We start from the raw sequence: 21513 nt of genomic DNA on the forward strand, positions 1-21513 counted from the left end.
CGCGCATGTAAATGATTCCAAGGTTTACGTTCGTATTCCCCGCACTTTTTTCATTCTCGAAATGCACAGACAGGCGCGAACGAACGAACGAACGAACGAACGAGAAAATTTTCCTTTTTTTTTTTTAAGGTATTCTTCATTAACGAGTATCAACGAAAATCCTCCGGCGACGTTACGTCTCCCGATTTCACCGATATTTATTTCGAGTGAGCGCTTTTACGAGGATTTATACGTTTTTGTTTGTTTGCTTGTTTGTTTGTTTGTTCTTTTTTCATTTTCGTTTTCGTGTTTTTTTCTTTTTTTCCGTTTTTCCTACTTATACGTATATATTCGTTATGTCTATTTTATTAAGAGCCTTCCAGGTATAGCTCTCGCTGCGATACTGCATCGTGGCTCGTTGCAGTCGCGCAGAAGAGAAGCAAGATGAAGTTAACAGATGAAATTCTGAAAAGTTAAATCAATTAGCACATCGTATAGCAGTTTGACGTCCATCCGCCACCGTATATAGATATATAAATATATAAATATATATATATTACATATATAAATATATATATATTATATATGTGTATAATCTTTATTATTAAACTTAAATATACACGTGATCCTTCTCTCCGAATATAATACAACACCGTAAGCGTTGTTTCGTAAAAGAAAAAAGAAAGAACGACGACAGTTAAATCGTCATCCACATCGCTCCTCGTTTAATCAATTATTTTTCTTGGTCGTATAAAGAAGGCTGTTTGTAAAATAACATGTCTTCCTCTTTTTTAAAATTGTCGTCGATCGACCTCGACGAATCGTACGAGATAGTCGTAATATAATATTCACGATTTTGTCAATGTCGTCCGAATTTGACAGATCGTTTCGGCGAAACATTTCTAATCAAAAAAGGAAAGCTTCAGACGACACAAAAGCGTTTGATCAATCTGGTTCGATGTGTCTCTCGACTTTTGTACAAACCAAAAGTGGAAAACATTACGTTTTGTTTGTTGTACTTTTGTCGAAAAGACAGGGAAACGTAAATACATATATATACATACATATACATATACATATATATATATATATACACATACACACATATGTATATTTAAAAACAAAAATATACAAAAAAAGGATAAGAAAAATAATTTCCTTTTTTATATTAATCATCGTGACATTATCGTACAATGCATACCATGCAAAAAGTACTTTCGATTTGTTGTCACGTTTTTTTTCTTTTATCGTACGCAAAAAGAAAAACAAACGGCGCATAAACGTATAACGTTATAGATAAGGTACATCATTTCTAATTATATAGTATAATTGATCGGGAAAACGTTATCTTGATATTTTCGCTAATCATATGGCGTATCTTAATCATTCGTTTAATGCACGATCAAAGGTTGAGCAAGACGCGGACGAGAATCGCAACAGGACATAGATTATTTATATCTCGTGTCGTAAGAATGGCACGATAACGAAATTAAATGATCAACGACGATTTTCGTCCACACGGCATATTATTATTAGAAAAGCCGTTAAGTTGCGCCCGCCTAGGATTAAACAACGTTAACAGCGATTTGGCATTAGGACGCACGCAACTATTTTGTTAATCACGTAAGCCGAATTTGTTGAACTCTTACCTTGTTTGAAACTTTCGCTCCCTTGTCTACTATGCGGCCGCGCGAAGGTTTCTTCTGAGGCTAAAATAAAATTAAAAAAAAAAAGAAAATCAATAAGTTATACATATAAACTTTAATTTCTTGAATTTGTATAGAACGGATAACATTAATTATACGATTCATCGTATTTTACAAACACATATGCAATACGAGCTGACTAACCTTGCGCAGAAGTACTGGGCGTTGGTTCTGGTTCTCTTTTAACTCTAGGCGTTAACGATTCATGAGTCTCTGTACCATTTTCTGTTGGTTCATCCTTTCTCGCAGATGACAACGAACTGGCAGCCAAATTGGCCGACGCCGAGGCCGAATTACCGATGTTGTTGCTGTTGACATTGTTACTACCGGTCGAAGAACCACTCCTATTATTGCCAGTCGTCTCACTCTGGAAATCGATGCCCATCTTCATCTCCATCATCTCGGGTGAACCTTGCACAAGGTCGGTACTCGAGCAAGATTGTAGGTCTTGCCCGGTACTAGCCTCGCCAATTGGTGTGTCCGAGGAGCCGCTCAACTTCCTCGGCCTACCCCTTTTCCTCTTTGGCGCTGTTAACGCTGAACCAAGAAGCGGATGATTCGACATATGATGGAACCTTTTTTGGGATACATGATGATGAGGTCCGATTTGGTTTATTCGGTGAAGGTTCGGAGGTGGAGGAGGTATTGTGTTTTGATTGCCAAGAAGTGATGACGTGATGCTGGGCAAATCGCACTTGTCCTCGTTCACTTCGGTCAGGCCCTTTATCCTTAGAGACTCAGCGACCCTCAGAAAGGCGGTTAATCTATCCTGATCGACGCTCACTTCACCACGATACATGAAGTCTAGAAGACTTCGCATGTCCACATATGGAACGTCCTTGAGAATGACTATCGGGTGCTTGTCGGGATGACCAACGAATAGGGCCTGAAAACCACATACGTCGTTTTTAAGTTTCCTTCTCCTCCAATTTGTTTACTTTGTTTTCTATTATATTCTTGTTTCTTTTCTTTTCTTCTTTTTTCTTTTTTTTTTTTTTTTTGAAATCATCTAATCCTTCTCTTTCGTTTCTTACCTGAAAGTAAGGACTGCACGCCGATAAGACCATTTTATGCGCCCTAAGCAGCTGACCCTCGACGGCCAGTGTAACGTCCACGAATGATTCGTCATGAAGCAATTGATCAAAAACGGAGAGTAAATTACTCTGATGGTTGTTCCAACGCAGACAAAATCTCTGCGACGCCATCGCTTCGCTTCTCAGGTCCGCCAGGTTACCGTTAATATCCGCTAACATCAGACCTGGTGTTGATTTTGTTGCTTGTGTCGCTGCTGCTGCTGCTGCTGCTGCTGCTGCTGCTGCTGCTGCTGCTGCTGCTGCTGCTACTGCTGCTGCTGCTGCTGCCGCCTCGTCGTCGATTCTTCTCGCCTTCCTCGACGAAGCCACTCGCTCTTTCTCTCACTCGTATTCGTATTCTCTTCTTCATCGGCCAGGATATATCATGCCGTATCCCCTCGCGACCTGAAATATATAAAAAATTAACCTTTATCATCGAGCCCTTAGAAAAAGAGAACGTCATTGCGAACAACGATCAATCCGTTAAGAGAAACTATTCAATTTTGAAACGGGTGAACGTACTCTAGCGTTACATAAGTTAGCCTACTTTTCTTATCGTCACCTTGGAAGGAACCCAAACGACGAGTAGTACGTGTCGCTTATAGACATGCGACTGATTCACCCTATTTTACAGATTAAGTATTATTCCTTGATACTTTGTACGGAATGTTAAGGACACTTAACGCAATGCATATCAAAATGAAGATGAAATATTCTTTTTCTTTTCTTTTTTCTTCTCTCTTTTTTTTTTTCTTATGTTGTAATCGATCAACAAGTCTGCTTTCTATATACACATGGTACGACGATAACGGCTGCGTGCATAATCATGCGCGTAAGTCCCCGAGGAGACGACGATGTGTACGAGGTATGAACGTGGGTGTACGACCCTGGAAAACGTAGGCAGAGCGAATAGGCGACTCGCTCGGTTCGTGCCTTTTATGTAATTCTCTCCTCACCCCTTCACCGACCCAATCATGGTCACGTATGCAACGTTCGTTCCGCCAAGACTGCGAAGGCGTGGCAAAGGATGACTTTCTATGATCCTCTCGAGGGGAATTTTCGAAAGACGCACCATACAACACATATGAAAGAGTTTCCAAATGTCAAACTAAAAGTCCTCAAACTCTTTCTTACCATTTGGATTATTGTTTGACAACAATAACAAATATATATATCGATATGCAAAGATTTAGGTTAGTTTCTTGACCTCTTCATTGATATTCTGAAACGACAACAGTGTTATAGGATGACACGATAGACATACTTTATGCATCTGGTATATATATCTCTCGAAGGAAACACCCTTCAGTTGATTTCGATCGTACGATACGATCGAACGAAGAGATATGAAAGGCAAGGAGAATAAGAAAAGAGACAAAGCAAGTAACAAAATAAGTCCCTTCACGAGGAAGAAGAGACGAAAGTACACATTCTTTGATCGTTGGTAAAAAAGAAGGAGAAACGGTATATATTTGACGCCATATTTAAAAAGATGAACTCTGATCACGTGAGCACATTAGATATCTTTCGAATTCCGTTATATGACTTTAAAAATGAAAGGATTACTATAGAATGCATACTTGGTCTTTAGTTGGGAGAAAACAAAATGGCACGAAGAATAAAAGGATCGATGTATGATGGTATTATATCAATGGCTGACACAATAAACAAAACTAAAAATATAGAAAGAGATGAAATAGAAAAATAGGTTCAACTAACAAGTTGAAGAGCACCTTTTCAGCGCAGCAACATAACAGCAGTAAGCTGATGAAACGTATAAAACGGGAAGGAGAGGTCGACTGAGTGAATCAATAGCATTTCTACGCATATTCAGATCGATGCCTAGGTAGTGCTTTACTAATTTCGCCCGCATGCATTTATGCACACATTTATACTTACACATCTCTGTGTGTGTGTGTGTGTGTGTGCAAGGATCATGTGCTCGCGCGAGCGCGATTCGCACTAGCGAAGTGTGACCTTAAACGTGCGACCTTGAACGACCTTGCCGATTCCACGGTTTTCACGGTGAATAGCACATCGCTATGCATCACCTTCCTTATGTTAAACATACCAACTTTCACATATTGCAGAAAGATGATTCTTAATCTTCCTACCCTTATTCTTTATTCGAAAATGTATTCGGACTTTCGTTTGATGTTAATTATATATGTTTCGTGATGTTAAAATGTTACACATCATTTCGACGATGGCAGTGAAAAAAGAGTGAAGGTCGCTTGTCACAAGTGCAAACAAACGTTATATATTCTGCGAAAATGTGCAATGCAACCAGGTGCTCCCTATCCCTCCCCTCCTATCTCTATCTTTTACTCTCCTTTCAACATGTAATTCGCGAAGATGTATATCTCTGATGGTTTTACGAGATGACTTTACCACCGTCGACAATGACAGCGAATTCCATTATTCGCCATTGGCTAATTAAATGATATTTCTAGGAAAAGAAGCGTGCTTGTATCGTAAAAGGAAAAGAAGACAAATAAAGAGAGAAAAAACAAAAGGTAGACGACAAAACTCGATATAATGTTTTAAGAAAGATGGCGGGGGAAATTCAAGAAACAATTGACTAACTTCCTGTTCGTATATATTAAAGGAACAGGAACCGATAATCTCAAGAGTCCGCTGTGGAGGTTAGCATCAACGTAGGCGGGAATTAGGGGCGCGGTATGCGGTTTTCCTGCTCTTACAACACCGTCGCGTTAACAAGCTGTATGCGCCTACGACGATATGACGAGATTTTCTGTTCTACAAATCCTCTCCATTTTCTCTCTCTCTCTCAGACCGCTACTACAGAGAGAGAGAGAGAGAGAACAATTTAACTGAAAAAGAAGAGTAAGAAGCAGAGCAAATAACATCCGATATTTTGTCATTCCACAAAAAAGACAAAAAGACTTTCCAAGAAAAAAGGAGAAGGAAAAGAAAAAGAAAGAAATAGAGAGAAAGAGAGAGAGAGAGATGGTATATTTTTGTTCTTACCAGCAGCGAGAAAAATAGAGTTCCGCGAGACGTAGAGGTTGGCGAGCGCATGGCACGAGAATCCTGTTGCTCGCGCGACGCACGTGCATCGTTGTACTTCTCTCTTTCTCTCTTAAACGCTCACGCGCATGCGCGCCACGCTCGAGCCCGAACTTTATATCGCGAGGGCATACGTGTTATATATGTGTGTGTGTGTGTGTGTGTGTATACGCGAGTGCGTATGCGTGCAACTCACTCCTCTCACGGCCACCGCGCTCGTTGCGTAATCGACACCAGCAGCGGCAGAGTCACGCTGGGAAAAGGAGAAGGAAAGAAGAAGAGAAAGAGACTCGTAGAAACAGCGGACAACGACAATGTACACTGCACTGCTACTGCTGCTGCTATGTCGAATACCGTTCCATGCCGCTGGTGCTGCTGCTGCTGCTGCTAGTGCTGGTGCTGCTATTACTGCCAGTGCTTCTACGTTTCAAGAAACTAAAATGCTCGATTCGCTAGCCCCTCGGTTGTTACTTCCCTCTCCACCCTCGTTTCTTCCCTTCGATTCTTTAAGATTTCCCCCACTCCTTGCCACAATCCTTCTGCGCCACCACTTCCGCATATACTCACGACACCGTACTAACTGGCTCTACTATGCATTGCCTTTCGGAATTTCCGATATCATCCTTATACGTATATATTTATCTATACCTCGACTTCGAACTACCCCGCAATGGAAATTTATTTCATGAATTTTAATGTTACAAGTAGAACTCGTAACTTTGACAAAGATAGACAAAGTCGTTTTCCAAGTGAACTCTCTTTTTTTCGACGAATTTTTATTTCTCGAAATTATATACGCTTTATATACATATGTACATAAATAAGATATACACACACACGCGTATATTATATATTGTGAGAAAAGAAGTGAGGTTAGGTTAAGTTTCGCAACTTTTCAATAGATCATATACGAGCGACTGTTTGGTATTGTCGAATGAAAGATAAAGATACAGTAGACACGTATCGGTATCTCTTTTCCGAGGTATTTCGCTGAATCATCGTTCAAGGATGAAGGCGCGTTCGAAATTTCTGCCGAGAATCCTAATAACAGCACGTGTAACGTACGTCACTGAGCGACGAATCTTTTTTCTTCTCTTTCTTACGAATAGAGTCGAACGGTCGATAACGAAGGAAAGAACTATCATTGATTATTCGATTGTGCTATCAAGAAAAACGATTTTACCGATCGAACAAATATTTTCATTTCATACTTATATAGTGATTTTTTGGTTAATGTCTATGAGCTTTTAACTAGACTCGTGATAATGCGAATAAATAAATAAAAAAACTCTGAGCAAAGTACGAAGTGTTAAGACGATAAGAACGGCAAAGAAGTGAGAAAAAGAGTGAGTGAGTGAGTCAGTGAGAGAGAGAAAGAGAGAGAAGAGAGAGAGAGATCGTAGACAGTGAGGACGAGAAAAACTAGTACGTGTGTTGGAAACACACATGTACGTATACCATACATACTACGTACGCGCGCGCGCGCGCACACACACACAACTTGGTCCTCGAAGTAGGGTTGCTCCATCGATCGACCGAATTTCAGGCTCGAAGCTCGAGGGCAATCGAGTGTCGAGAGATAGAGAGAATAAGGAAGATATAACTGCGCCTGCGTAACTCGATGATAATGACAATACCGATAATAGTTGTGATGTTAGGAAGAGGACGTCTTTCACAAAATACATCTCTTTTCCACTTTGTTTACCGTTTATCACGTCTCGTGGATTCGTCGAATCGACGGAAAGAGAGCTGTTCGTCAATCGATTTCCGTTCGCTTCGGCTGCCATTCGTTTATGTATCACCGATGAGACTATCGAGTGGAAAATTTCAATAAAATCCCGGGACTTCGTCAGAGACGGAGGGGGGGGGGGAGAGAAATAGCGAAACAGAAAGAGAGAGAGCATCGATAATAATCGAAGGCCGAACGATATATGTATATGTATAGAGGGTAGTTGGGCATGGAACAACACAACCTTTTCTTAATGTTTACGACTCGATCGATACGAACTGAAAAATGAGACGTAGCCTAAAAAGAGAAAAAGACAATTATAGCCACTTTATATTATAACTTTTGTCTTCGCTTATTGGGTTAAAGTACATACGTAAAATATAATACATAAATTTTCTTAACATACGTCAAACAAAATTATAGATCCTACAAATAACAATTGAAATATCAACATTGTTAAAATATGTAAAATTTGAAACAATGTGAATGCGCAAATTTAAATAAAGGAAAACTGCTTTGAAAGAAAATTCTAGCGATTCAAAATGGCGTCACAGATGATAAAATTATTTTTCTAATTCCTTGAGATTTTCTATTCTTATGGAATGTATCAATCGTCGTTCGTAGGAAAGGAAAGAGAAGATAGAGAAGAAAAAATGAGGATCGTGATACTTCGACTTGTTTTTTTTTCTCTTACGATACGCAAGAAAGAAGACAACGTTTCGAAACAAGCATGAGCGTGGATCGCGGTCGAATATCTCTTCCTCGTCGCCGCACCTCCTCCTCCCACGAGAGATGGGAGAGCGTAGTGGGATGGGGGACAACACGAGGATGCGTGTTCGGATCAACAATTCGACCGCTCGTAGTCCGGAGAAGGAAATACATTCGATCATGGACATACGTGAATGTGTCGTCGGTTTAGAAGTAGTAGTAGTCTAGTGTAGTAATAATAGTAGTAGTAGTAATGTAGTAATAGTAGTGTAGTGTAGCAACAATAGAAGTAGTAGTAGTGTAGTAATAGTAGTAATAGCAATAGTAGTAGTGTAGTAATAGTTGTGTAGAATAGTAGTAGTAGTAGTAGCGTAGTAATAGTTGTGTAGTAATAATAGTAATAATAGTAGTTGTAGTAGTGCAATAATAATTGTGTAATAATAATAGTAGTAATGTAATGATAGTAGTAGAAGTAATGTAGTAATGTAGAATAGTAGTAGTGTAGTAGTAATGTAATGATAGTAGTAATAGTAACAATAGTAGTGTAGTAGTGTCGTAATGGTAATATAGTAATAGTAGTAGTGTCGTAATAATAGTAGTAGTAGTGTGTGCGACGCGACACAGAGAGAGAGAGAGAGAGAGAGAGAGAGGGAGAGGGAGAGAACGAAAGAAGCATAGAGGAATATTATTTCGGTCTTAGCATTAGATTTTCTAAGAAAAATATGAGAATGTTTTTTCTTGCTTATAAACCGAAAAATTAACATGATAAATTGTTGCTTCTCAGATAAATCTCCGTCAAATAGTCGTCGAAAATAAAAAAATCTACGTTTTCAATAAATTTCGAGATTATTTTACAAATGTTCCAGGAATAAAAAGAAATGGAACAGAGTCTACAATTCGGTAACAAATCTAATGGCATATGCAAAAGGTTCTTACAGCGAAACGCAGAATCATCAAATATATCTTGTTGGACGTATGCCGATCGATTTTTCGTCTATGCCAGAATCCAAACGACGCGGAGCATACACGAAAAATTTGAAAGAACATCTCGAAACGGGGTAAAAGAAAAACGCGTTCGCTATTCTTACCATATCCTTAACATCGCGCGGAAAAGAAATATCGTTCCTCGAATCGAGGGCGTGGTCGTGCCAATTTTAAAACATTCCTATGTACAGATAATTTGAAGGCAAATCAATGCGAGTCGAGTAAAAGCGATAACGAAGCAGCTGTCCATCTGTTTCTCGTGTGTACAGCATAAAGTCAAGTAAATAACAAGGTGACGGCTGTTCGTCATTGTGGATAAAAAAAAAGAGATAGAGAAGCGTGCGTGCGTGCGTGTGTGTGTGAACAGAGCAGAGCAGAGACAGCAGACAGAGAAGCAAGCGAAGTCTGAGGACGAGAAAGGATAAGAGAGGGTGGAGATGTAGCAAGAATGGGTGGGGAAGGAAAAGAAGAAGGGGGAGAAGAGAAGGAGGGGATGTAACCGCTTACGAGTCGACGCGAAATACAGGTATGGGCCGATCCGTTAACCATCAGGGAGCTCCAGGTACAAAGTTAACGGAAGATTTCACGGCGGAGAGAGAGAGAGAGAGAGAGAGAGAGAGAGAGAGAGAGGGGAGAAGGGAGAACATGGCCATGAAGAAGGCGCGCATGTCCCACATTTTAGAATCCTCCCGGAGCGGCGAACGACATTTCCGATTCGTTTTCAAAGTCCACAAGGCGCTAAACTCTGTCGTCCGTCCCTCTCCTACCCTCCCGCCCCCTCTCCCTCCTTCCATCTTTCGAGATAAAAATTTTAACTGGCACCTCGTTCGCGATTACAAACGCATTACGTGCTCTATCCTTTACCGAGGAATCGATATTTAACCGTTTATTCGTTTTAATCTCACAGAGTATTGGTTCCTTTTTACTATAGTTTCGTCCGCCATATTGAAACGAGGGTAATAAATAAAGAAAACATATTCAATGTAAAAACTGATATTGGTACGTGCAAAACGCTCTCGTTGTACAAAATTGTACGATCAATGAAACGTACGTAAGAATGTATGTAAGAATATATAGAGACGTAAGAATCCCGCAAAATTCAAAAGCGTTCGACATTAAAGGAGTATTTTTTAAGAACGCGCACTTTTAGCGGCCCTCGGGAAAAACGTTTCTGCGCATACGCACTGGACACTTAAGAAGAGGAGGCGCGCACTGACACGCACGAGTGCGTGCACTCATCGACAGGTCAGGTCGGCCATTTTCTTTCCGTCAGCCTGTAACCCATCTCCCTCCCTCTGCCCCTCGACTACTCGTTTCCCTCCTTCACCATACCACCACCAACTGCACACTAGCAGCACCGGCATTACTACTGCTACACTACTACTACACCACTACTACGCCTCCTCCTCCCGCCCCCTCCCCCTCCGAACTCCTCTTCGTCGCACTCTCGCGACGACCACTACCCTTCCGGCGACGCGACGACGACATTCGGCCTCATACCACGTTCGCATTGGCGTCCACCCTGCTTTTTTTCCCCATCGAACATTCGAGAGTGCGGCCGATTTTCGCCGACCAATCACGAACGATCTTTGATAGGCAACGACGACGACGAGTCACTCATCCAATGGAATTTCAAAACGTTTCCCTTTTCATTCGATTACTCTCGGGTGTCGTACAACTTTGCTTGCACTAGTATACGTGTTCCTTTCTTTAGACAACCATTGCAATAAAAGCGATACAATGTTGTTAGGATATACGATCCAAGCAACAACTCCTTCGACCCACTAGTCCCACCACCTTCTTTTCAACATGACTACCAGTCGTGTAATATTGTGGTTATATCTTATCAGTAATCCCCTTATTGCTTTAATGTGTATTCGAGTTTAGTAAATATATATGTCCCTACATGACAAAGTGTTGGATGAAATTCTCCGTATAAAGAGAGAAAAAAGAGAGGAAGAGAAGGAGACCGTTATATCCTGAACGCAATATTTCAAAAAGTATTATAATATTCTCGGAAAGTCTACAGAATTTATTCGAACGTGAATCACTCTTCCTCTATCTTTCTCTTTTCTAACCTCTTAATACCTCCGACAAGATTTTTCAGACGGCACGGAAGACAGCAATGGCTGTGTTAGTACGAATGCACCGTGTGAACCTTCATCCGCTCGATGTTGTATTAATGCGGGTGTGTTATTAACGAAGGAAGAATCAAACGGTTTATATAGTTGGTAGCATTGAGAGAAGCGGATTTATATGTGTGCGCGTGTCTGATTCCACCAGGGTTACTCTCCTCCTCCTCCTCCTCCTCCTCCTCCTCCTCCTTATCCTATTCTCGACGTGCCTGCCTTCTCCTTGCTGCTATTATTTTCTTTGAGAGGTTAATTAACGACAGATCGAGAGAGTATACATATCCTTGAGAAATTGAATATTCTCCTCGTATAACCTATAATATATATATACATATATATACACACAACACACACACGCGCGCCCGAACATATTTACGAAAATTCTATCAGTAGGGGTATCAAAAGATAGTATAAAACGCGTTCCGTCGACAGGAAGGCGTATCGTCGTTCAACACACGTTCTCTTTGCTACGTTAATCGAAGGTCGTTCCATTCCGTTCCGAATGATCACCACCGTGGTTCGATTTAGAAAGAAACTCGGAAAGCAAGTAGGCCGGATCGAGAAAAAGACTTTGGACGTTAAGGAATAATAATCGATCAATATTATTCGTGATTCGAGAGAAAAAGAAAACATTCTTTTAAAGTAATAATATAGTAAACTATGTAAAAATACATTGTTAAAGGGATAGTCGAAAGATAATGACAAAGTATGCTTTAAGTGCCGTCGTGACTCGTCCTACATTACGCTTTTAATTACCATCATTTACGGTATCCCTACTAACGGAATCCCATCCGTCCACTATTGGCCATTAAGACTGCCGATCATCGGAAGAATGAGAAACATGATTTTGGTGTACCTTTAACGGTATATTCAAGCAAAACGGATACCTAAACATATCGTTGACGAAGCAAAAGTATAAATCGCGGTCAAAGACCGATATTCCTTCGACAGAAGGATAAAGAGAGAGAGAGAGAGAGAGAGAGGTGCGCGCGCGCGCGTGTATTGCATATACGTTATAAACGCATATATTATTGCAAACACGCAGTTATAGAAGCTTGCACGCACAATAAAACCAATTCGTGGAGGGGATATAGTGTGCATCATCATCGCCGTTACACGAGGCGCGCATTTAAAATCACCATAAACGCGTACGTTTCTCGCGTTTTATCTTTCAGCACACACATGTACCTTGACCGATACATGCATGTATCACATATATATATATATATATATATATATATATATATTTAGCTCGTCTCCGAAAAGATTTTTCGTAAAATGCGCGAAAGAATCTAATAACGCACTTATCTAACTCTACAAACAGGAATTCGCCAAACATATATATATATAGCTCTACGTATACAGTCGGAATAGACGAAGAGCGATGGTAAGTGGAGGAGAAGCCTCACCTCTTTTAACGCCAGACTCTCCGTTGTGTGGCGCTAAGAGCATACTGTGCTTTTTATGAAGTGATCTATAAAAAGTCGATTCGCTCTTTTTGAATTTCCCGCGGTAATAAGCAGTCACGTGGCCTTGTTAAAGCGGAAGATTCGAATCGATCGATTGCTATTTTTTTTATATCGAAATCTATCATTATAGTTAAAATTTTTAACTATAATATTATCTTTTAGTAAGCCGAAGAATTTTCTCGTGGGTACTTGGTTATATTCGTTGTTACTGTATCATAATCGGCACGTTACAATCCCTTTCTCAAGTACTGCGATAAAATCGTTACGCTTCCTTTAACCGGGAACCTGCAGAAAAATACGTAACATTTATATATCCTTCTTTACGAACGTTCCGACATAATATAATATATACTACCAACGCGTTGCGAAAAATATACCAGCATTTAATCGACGAACCAAGAAACTAATTTAATCAAAGAAGAAAAAGAAAGAAAAAAGATGCGAACATAATCAAAAATGCGAACAAAATCTTAAATTTCTACTTTTTTCTTTTGTATCTCCGTTCGATCACATATATGCACGCGCAACATATTATTTATAAATCAACAATAATTTTGTCACGCACAAAAGGAAGAAAATATATTGCAGAAACTCTAATCAAAAGCCATGTAACTCTATGAAAGTCACGTTTATGCGAGATTAGCGCAACTAGCATAATAAGAGTATTCTCTCTTGGATATAGACCGCACGTTCTCTATCTTGGAAAAAAAATTTGGTAAAAAATGACTTGCGTACCGTTGGGTTTGAAACCGAGAAGACACATTATCGTGCCACCACCATTTCACCGCTGTCTGTCGAATTACCGAGTACCGCTACTAAGGTACGTAACGCATAACGGTGCGATACAAGTATCAACAATTTTATTGTTACTGTGGAAGAGTCGATATCATCAATTGGTCTCTAAATGTCTATTAGAGTTGAAACAAATGACGTATTTTCATTGAAGAGAAATTAAAAGAAAAAGAAGGAACACGAAAAAATATTAATAAGAATACACTTTTAATTGTATAAATGTAATCGGACGCATACTTGCAAATAGGTTAGAATATATTTAACTCGAAAGAAGCCCATTAACTTATCTGCTTATCGCGATCATAATGAATTCGAAACTTTCGAAGGCACTAACGATACACGTGCGTATCGAGAGCGTAGATATTTACATAGATCGTTCATCGAGAAGAAGGGCGTATATACGGTACGATTATCGAGCATGTGAGAGTGGTTTGAGAGGAACGGAGAGGAGAGGGGAAAAGAGAAAGAGAGAACTCGCGTAAGATGAAAATAAGGTGTGTGACGTGTTATTCGTCAGACCACGTGGTCACTACAAGCACTTCTTGCTACGCGTAGGTAAACTAGTCCCACTCCCTTTGTTGAAACTATGAGAAGCCAACGCAAAGGAGAATAAAGACGCGCGCGTGTGTGTGTGGTGCGCGCGCGCGCATGTATATGTATAAAAAAAATTTGGTTCGACTAATTTGCTATCGAGAGACGGAAGCTTCACGAGAAAATTCTGAATAATGTGAAAGCGTGCACCCCACCGGATGGTATGCAATCATGGAAAAGTGGAACAAATCTAATCTCTTACGACGTGCGTTTTGTACTTTGGTAGGTTAGAAGAACTCGCACGAAGCCATGCCTGATCACCACGCGGTCGCGTACTTATATGCGTATCTATAAAAGATAAGGCGAATCCCTCCTAGAGATAACCAATATTCTCGAGAATCGACGCTGAAGATTGTTTCCTCTTTTTTTCTTTTTTATCCTTCAATTTTGAATTCCCTGTTTGAATTATTTCAAAACGAATCATCATTTACGCGAAGACAAGATATTTAACCGATATGGACGTAGTGTCACGTGATAATTTCAGCAACGTAGGGAAAAAAGTTTTGAAATAAAAGAAGCAAAAAAAGAGAGTGGGGGAGAGACGGAGACAGAAAGAGAAGAGAGAAGGAGAAAAGAAAGAAGGAAACTAATAAAAATCTAGCAGAAATATTCACGCAACAACGAAAATTATGTCGAAAAGATAAAACGATGATGTCGAGATTCCCTAAACGAACCACGCCTTCGATGACAAAATACTCGTCCTCGTGACTTTTATAGCAGATATTATCGAAGATTTGGACTCTTCATCCTGACTACACTCCTCCTTCATATACATAGCACACGCGCACACTTTTCTCTCTTTCTCCTACGCTCCAGATGTGAACAGTCGGTACACGTTGCAAACACGCGCGATTATCCGTCATTTGATTATTACGAATTTATAATTTCCGATGATGAAAAACGAAAACAAAATATGAGAGAGAAGGAGAGATATAGACAGAAATAGAGAAACATATATACATATATATGTATATATATATATATATATATATATATATATAGAGAGAGAGAGAGAGAGAGAGAGAGAGAGAGAGAGAGAGACGACAAACAGGAATATGGGAGGGACGTCACACTACGTACCTTGTTTCTCGGCTGCCTTTTTGGCTCACTTTTTTGTCCGTCCATCACAAGCAAACAACACTTTGATCATCGTCACGAACGACGACATCCTCGTATTGGCACATATCACACAACTTCGACTCTTTTTCTTTCCTTTTTCACCACATAACAAACGTTCGAGGCACAACTTTCAGATAAGCAGGAATATGCGTGATGGTTGTAAGGCACGACGACACGAAGAAGATTCGAAGTCGACTCACCTGTTATGGACGGTGTTGTGGTGATATGTTAGTGGTAGGGGATTTAAGAGGTGAGCGCTAGAAGGACAAGCGAATAAGATGGACGGATAGAGAGAAACCGCGTGGCACGATGTTTTATTCTCTTTGCGAAAAGATGCGTAATCAGAGAAAAGGGTAGTAGCAACGAAAGAGAGAGAAAGAGAAGAACGAGATAGAAAGAGAAGCGCGATAACGACGTTCTCCCACGAAGGAGGACTCAACCGCGAGCTCATGTAACTAGCGAGCGTGTGTGGCTCAATGAACACTAGAGGGAGGATGGATGGCGGACGAGTAAGCGGGTTCAAGAAGGGGAGGGAGGACGAACTGATGACGACGACGACGACGACGACGACGACGACGACGACGACACGATTCAACTCGAGTCCTACCGACTCGGCACGATTCGACTCGACTTTCCTTCGGTACGATTCGGTACAGTTCGTAGTGATTCGGCTCCACTCGGTGGCTCGACTCGAAAAGAGTCGAACGAAGTCGAAAAGAGGCAAGGCTCGCTGGACACCCTAGGGCGTATCGGCGCCTATGGACGGCACCATATACCAACCGTGCCACACTGTACGACGACGCCGTGCGTGCGTGCGTGCGTGCGTGCTGTTCACTGCCTGCTGAGTATATGTTATGTGTTTCTCTCTCTCTCTCTCTCTCTCTGTCTTCCTCCGTGTATGTACACGACGAAAGGAGAGGAGGAAGGATGATAGAGGGAGGGAGAAACAGTGATAAGGGGGCGAAGAGAACGGGGAGAGGAAAAGATTTACGCAACCCTCTCTCGGTACCGAGTGAAAATCCACGTCGATGCACGTTGCTGTCGATGCGCCTCGATAAGCCACGTAGTACCCTTTCCCTCTCTCTCTTTCGCACACACGCCCGCCTTGACTCGTTCAATGATCCTTTTCTAAGAAGCGCGAAACTAACCTCTTTTCCGCCCTGTGTTTACGCTCTCTTTTCTCTTTTCCCTTCCCTTTTCTCACTCGTTTTCTCTTTTTTTCTAATTCCTTTTGCCTGTTTCTATCCTTTGCACCCTCTGTCCCCACAATAATCTCCTTCATACTACTTTTTTTCTTTTTCTTTCGAAATTAACCCCTCGGTGCCACGCGCGATCGCAAACGAGGAGTGCGCATGCGTATACATCGACGAATATAAGCGAGGTTGGCAGAGCGAAGGTAGACTTGCGGAATCGTAAGAAAATAGCATCCTGCTTGAGTGTGCCATAGAGAAGGAGAGAAATAGAGAGAGGGGGAGGGGAGAGGGAAAGAGAGAGCTGGATGAAAAGGGAGGAAGAGAGGAATGGAGAAAACGAAACGAGGAGAAGAGGAGGGGGTAAAAGTAGGGCGAAAAAGGGATGAAGCGGCAAGGAGTCGTCCGATCGTGTCTCGCCCCCTACAAGAGATAGAGGAGAAAGAAAGAGAGAAAGAGAGAGCAAAGTATCGATTCGGCTAGAAAGGACTGTCGTCTGATGGCAACGACCCTCTCGATCGTAGTCGAGTCGAAAGCGCGAGATGATGTATTTTTCGGCATATCGACACCGCCCGGTTATTCCCGATGACACCCGAACGAACGACGATTCGACGTTGGTCGTCGTCGCCGTTGCTGCCGCGGTGGCGTTTCGCTTCTTTTTCGAGGAATCCGTTGTGCGTACACGGCTCGTCGTATCGGAAGGTTCGTAGGAATGTACGCGGCGAACGATGAAGGTACGTCGACTTACCTTGGCATCCTCGAGATGCACTCGATTCGACGACGACGGCAGCGATGACGACGACGACGACGACGACGACGACGGGGTTGAGAGCCTCTCCACCGAGGACGTGCGACTTGGCCCGTGCAGCGCTAGGACGCCATGTCAGCAAGTCGAGGCGCGGACTCGGGGCAGATACGCGCACGACGCGCACACAGGCGCAAGCGCGCGCCCGCGCGTCCACCGATAGGGAGTACCAGGGAGGAGAAAGAGCGTGCTAGAGAGAGAGACAGAGAAAGACGGTCCGACGACCGGACCGACCGATGGACAGAGAGGGAGAGAGCCACACACATACCACCTAATCGACCAACCCGGTACGCGCCTCCCGTGCTGGGGAATTCCTGCTGCGCCACCGAACGGCCGTCACGGAACCTCGCCTACGCCCGCATAGCGCCACGGCCGTGCCTTCCGTTCTTGGTACCCTTCACTGCTTCAGCGTCGTCGTCGTCGTCGTCGTAGTCGTAGTCGTAGTCGTAGTCGTAGTCGTAGTCGTAGTCGTAGTCGTAGCCTCCTCCTCGTCGTCATCGTCGTCGTCGTCATTGCGTCGTTTTCGTCATCTTCGTCATCATCGTCATTGTTATCGTCCTCGTTGTCATCGTTGTCATCGTCATACCGCTTGGATAACACCCGCCGCCCTCTTGAGCGCCCTCTTTCGACCGACCACCGAAGTCGAACGGACGGAGGAACAGAGAGAGAAAGAGAGAGAAAAAGATAGATTCATAGAAAGAGAGAGAGAGAGAGACAAGCAACATTCAACAATTCTACCTCCGCACCTCTCTTTCTCTCCACCCCACTCCACCCTCTTCGGCTCGTCGTCGACGCGACGGAGACGCCCCCTCTATCTCCCCCACCCTGCATCCCCTCGTCCTCCCCAACCGCTCTCCATCCTTCATCGTGTCTCTCTCCACCGCACCCTCGATGCCTTCGCGCTATCCTGCGCGCGCGACTACGCGTATCGCCGACGTACCCCTCTTCCACCACCTTCACGTCGCGCTCTTGCCTTTCTCTCTCTCTCTCTCTCTCTCTCTCTCTCTCTCTCTCTCTCTCTCTCTCACGCCACTATCTCTCTCGACCGTCCCGCTCGACGGACTTGTCTATGTTCTCTTCCTCCCGAGTCTATGTATGTGTCTTCGCCACGTCGGCCCCTTTCCTTCGCTCCCTCGCACCCTTGATCGCCCTCCAAAAGGGGCGCTTATTTTCGCCCCCTTTGTTCTCACGCTCGTAACCAAACTTCTCCGCTCTTTCACGCGCTCTCCCCCTTCTCGCCTCTCGTCTGCGTCATCGTATGCTCCGTTTCATTGCGATATCGTTACCCTTTCGCGGACGATATCTTGTAAATCCCACGATTTGCTTTATAACGTCTTCTATCGTTTGAGTTGTCTTAGGATGCTTTTTCGTCAAAAACATGTCTTAAATTATTTTCAATGTTCGAGGTTATGTTTAAGGAAGAAGGAGTAAACATGTGGTTTCGATGATTTATCACGTACGTTTATTCTATATATTACACTGTTGTCATGCAAAAACGTATTTATTAACTTTATCACAGATTCTATTTCTAAGATCGTCGGCGAGTATTATCAAATAATTTATTTTCTAATCGAGCTCGATTCACGATCGATCATTGGACATGTTCCGAAAGAAATTTGAGCCGTTTCGCTCTACGCTCCGTTTCATCGCGGAGGCATTTATCGTTGGATGACTACGAACATTAGTCAACAGAGAGAAAGAGGGAGGGAGAAAAAGAAAAATGTAAAAAAACGTCGCTAAATTCAGAACGAAATGTAATCGTTCGAAAAGGGAGAAGTTTATCGTAGTATTGAAAATGCTGTTTTGGGAGGGTCGTAACCCTTATGGTCTATTCTAAGATTCTCTCTCTCTCTCTCTCTCTCTCTCTCTCTCTCTCGATCAGTGAACTTTATCGTTTTTTAGGGACTCTCCTGATAATATCCATTATTATGTAACGAGATAACAATAGGGCGAGTTATCAAATTCAAAAAGGGATTCTCATGCAAACGAATTTCTATCGAATAAAAGTTGCTAATTAGTCTAAGTAGAAAGATTTTCATCCTGGAAAGGAAGTGAGAAAAAGAGAAACGAGGAAGAAGGGCGACTAGATATGAGAGAGTAGGCGCGTCCGCTAGTAGGACGCGCGCGTGCGTATGTACGATACGCGCGTCTGCGCAATATCCTCCGCGCGGATGTGCTGTTACCGTATGAGCGAGGGAGAAAGAGAGAAAGAGAGAGAGATAGAAACTCTTTTTCGTTTCGAGATCGTTTTCTCAGTGCGACTGAAACGTAGGGTATACAATTACCAACCTCATTTGCGTCTAGCGACACAAAAGTGCGAGAAAAGTAGATAAATTGCGAGAAAGAAACGAGATACAGAGAATAAAGTTTATTTCCATTACGAACAAAATTACGAATAAAACTGTAATTAGAAAATAGATTGTTACGAACTGTTGGAACGGCACATAATGCGATAAATGTATTTATTATCATACTCCATGAAATACGATATAATCGTTTGAATTTTTTTTATAGATTTTAACGAACCTGTGAGAGTATATAAATCGTATCTGTTCTACCACTCTCCAAGTTTTACAAAATAAACATTTTTTTATTGTCGATAACGAAAATCGTCAAGCAAGAAATTTTCAATCAATTAGGTCACCTTATATCGTTCGAGCTAATTCAGGACACGAGCAGATTACATCCTCTTAAATTTTCCTGTTAACAAAATCGTAAACAGATGAATGTAATGACGAAAGAAGGTAAAGGAGAATCAAATAGATATAACAAAAAGAGAGAAGAAATAGAGAAAGAAGCTTGACTATTTCTTCCGTTTAAAGTTCATAATTCGGATAGAATGACGCGCGAACCTGCCTGATCTTTCCGTTCGCGGGCACTTTGAATCGTACGTCGTCGTCATTGTCGGGCGTGCGTCTTGCCGTCCTGCTTCTTCCTTCATGCTTTCTCCTTTTCCTTCGCCTTAGTCCATCCTCGCTACTATATCTCGCGACGGATTCGTCGCGTCGCTACGTCTATCGGCACCTTGACACGTTTACCCCGACATGCGTGCTTAAATGCGCAGATGAAATTTCAATTTTAGCTTTTCCATTTTCGATCATTCGTCAGTCTAAAAATCGATAACCTAATGGTGAAACTATGTACACAATGCAAATTATGACAAGGAGGCTGAATATCCCTTGAAATTAATTTAAAAATTAAAATGATTTCGGAAATATAATAGCACTTTCTTATTTTTCTAAATTTCAGACTAGATTCGCTACAGATATATTATATATATATATATATATATATATATATATATATATATATATATATGAAGGATAAAATAAAATGATATAGCATCAAGGAAGGTGGAAAACGCAGGCAAGGATGGTGCGGTGCGTTGTCCAGCGGGTTTCACGAGGGGTAGCCTCTAGTCTCTCCGCTGCGGATGAATTCCCGCATATCATTTCGGTCGACTGATAAAAAGGCTTGGAGGCTGGCTCGTCGCAATGGACGACGAGGCGTATACGGACAAAAAAGCCGCTGGGAGGGGAAGAGACTCGGAGGTCGGATACACATACATATAAAGACACACATGAAGCACGCAGTAGATATATAAGCACAGAGAAGGCAAAAGGGGAGAGGGAGAAGTAGAGAGAGAGAGAGAGAGAGAGAGAGAGAAAGAAAGAGAGAGAGAGAGTGAGCGAGGACGAAGCGACCGAGTGGAGAGCGTAGCTCGAGCTTGGCTGCTAAGGGGTGTAGAGACGGTGAGAGGGATACGACGCGCTTGCCGTTGGAAGACGGGGCGGAGGGGTGCAGACGTGCACGTAAACGACGTGAATCCGGGTAAAGGGGAGCGTCACCACCATCGCCACTGCCACTAACGCCGTCCTCGCTGCTCTGCCGTCGCGATGATTTGACTCTTCTGACTCTGACTCTTTCTCCTTCTCTCTCTCTCTCTCTCTCTCTCTCTCTCTACCTCTCTCTTTCTCTCTCGTCGTTGTCGTTCGTGTCCTTCGTTTAGCTCTAGCAAGCCTCTAGCGTGCTGATTCTAGCTTGACGCTCGTGTGCGCACTCTAAGAAACTCGATGTGCAGTCGTATGCGCCCACTGCCAGGGCTGTATCATTTTCCTCTGTTACGAGCATTCTTTGCTCTCTTTCTCTCTCGGTATAAAGAAAAGTAGGCATGTTCTTTGCTTTAGTCTCTCCGTTGACAAAAAA

At 42.3% G+C, this 21513-nt stretch overlaps 1 protein-coding gene and 1 long non-coding RNA gene across 8 annotated transcripts in view; both read right to left on the reverse strand.

Annotated features, from left to right (window-relative positions):
- The window catches only part of LOC127065199 (protein tramtrack, beta isoform), a 47021-nt gene extending 28760 nt beyond the window's left edge, over positions 1–18261 (reverse strand). The window contains exons 1-4 of one of the 7 annotated variants that reach the window (XM_050997227.1): positions 17251–18252; positions 2720–3163; positions 1830–2571; positions 1629–1688 (exon numbers count right to left, since the gene is read on the reverse strand). In XM_050997227.1, coding sequence (XP_050853184.1) covers positions 1629–1688; positions 1830–2571; positions 2720–2938 — 1021 coding nt within the window. In that variant the 5' untranslated portion in view covers positions 2939–3163; positions 17251–18252. Of the gene's footprint in view, positions 1–1628; positions 1689–1829; positions 2572–2719; positions 3164–5749; positions 5960–5984; positions 7469–15273; positions 15759–17250 lie in introns of those variants that run through there. The other 6 variants (XM_050997229.1, XM_050997222.1, XM_050997223.1 and 3 more) reach the window with 6 other exon arrangements.
- Positions 18262–19731: 1470 nt separating this feature from the next.
- LOC127065204 (uncharacterized) lies at positions 19732–21291 on the reverse strand. The gene is made up of 3 exons (XR_007781968.1): positions 21156–21291; positions 20160–20358; positions 19732–20007 (listed from the first exon to the last, which is right to left on the reverse strand). It is a non-coding gene; the product is annotated as an uncharacterized LOC127065204 (long non-coding RNA).
- Between the last annotated feature and the right edge of the window lie 222 nt (positions 21292–21513).

The sequence above is a fragment of the Vespula vulgaris genome, chromosome 7, assembly GCF_905475345.1.
Source record: "Vespula vulgaris chromosome 7, iyVesVulg1.1, whole genome shotgun sequence".
NCBI classification, from domain to species: Eukaryota; Metazoa; Arthropoda; class Insecta; order Hymenoptera; family Vespidae; genus Vespula; species Vespula vulgaris.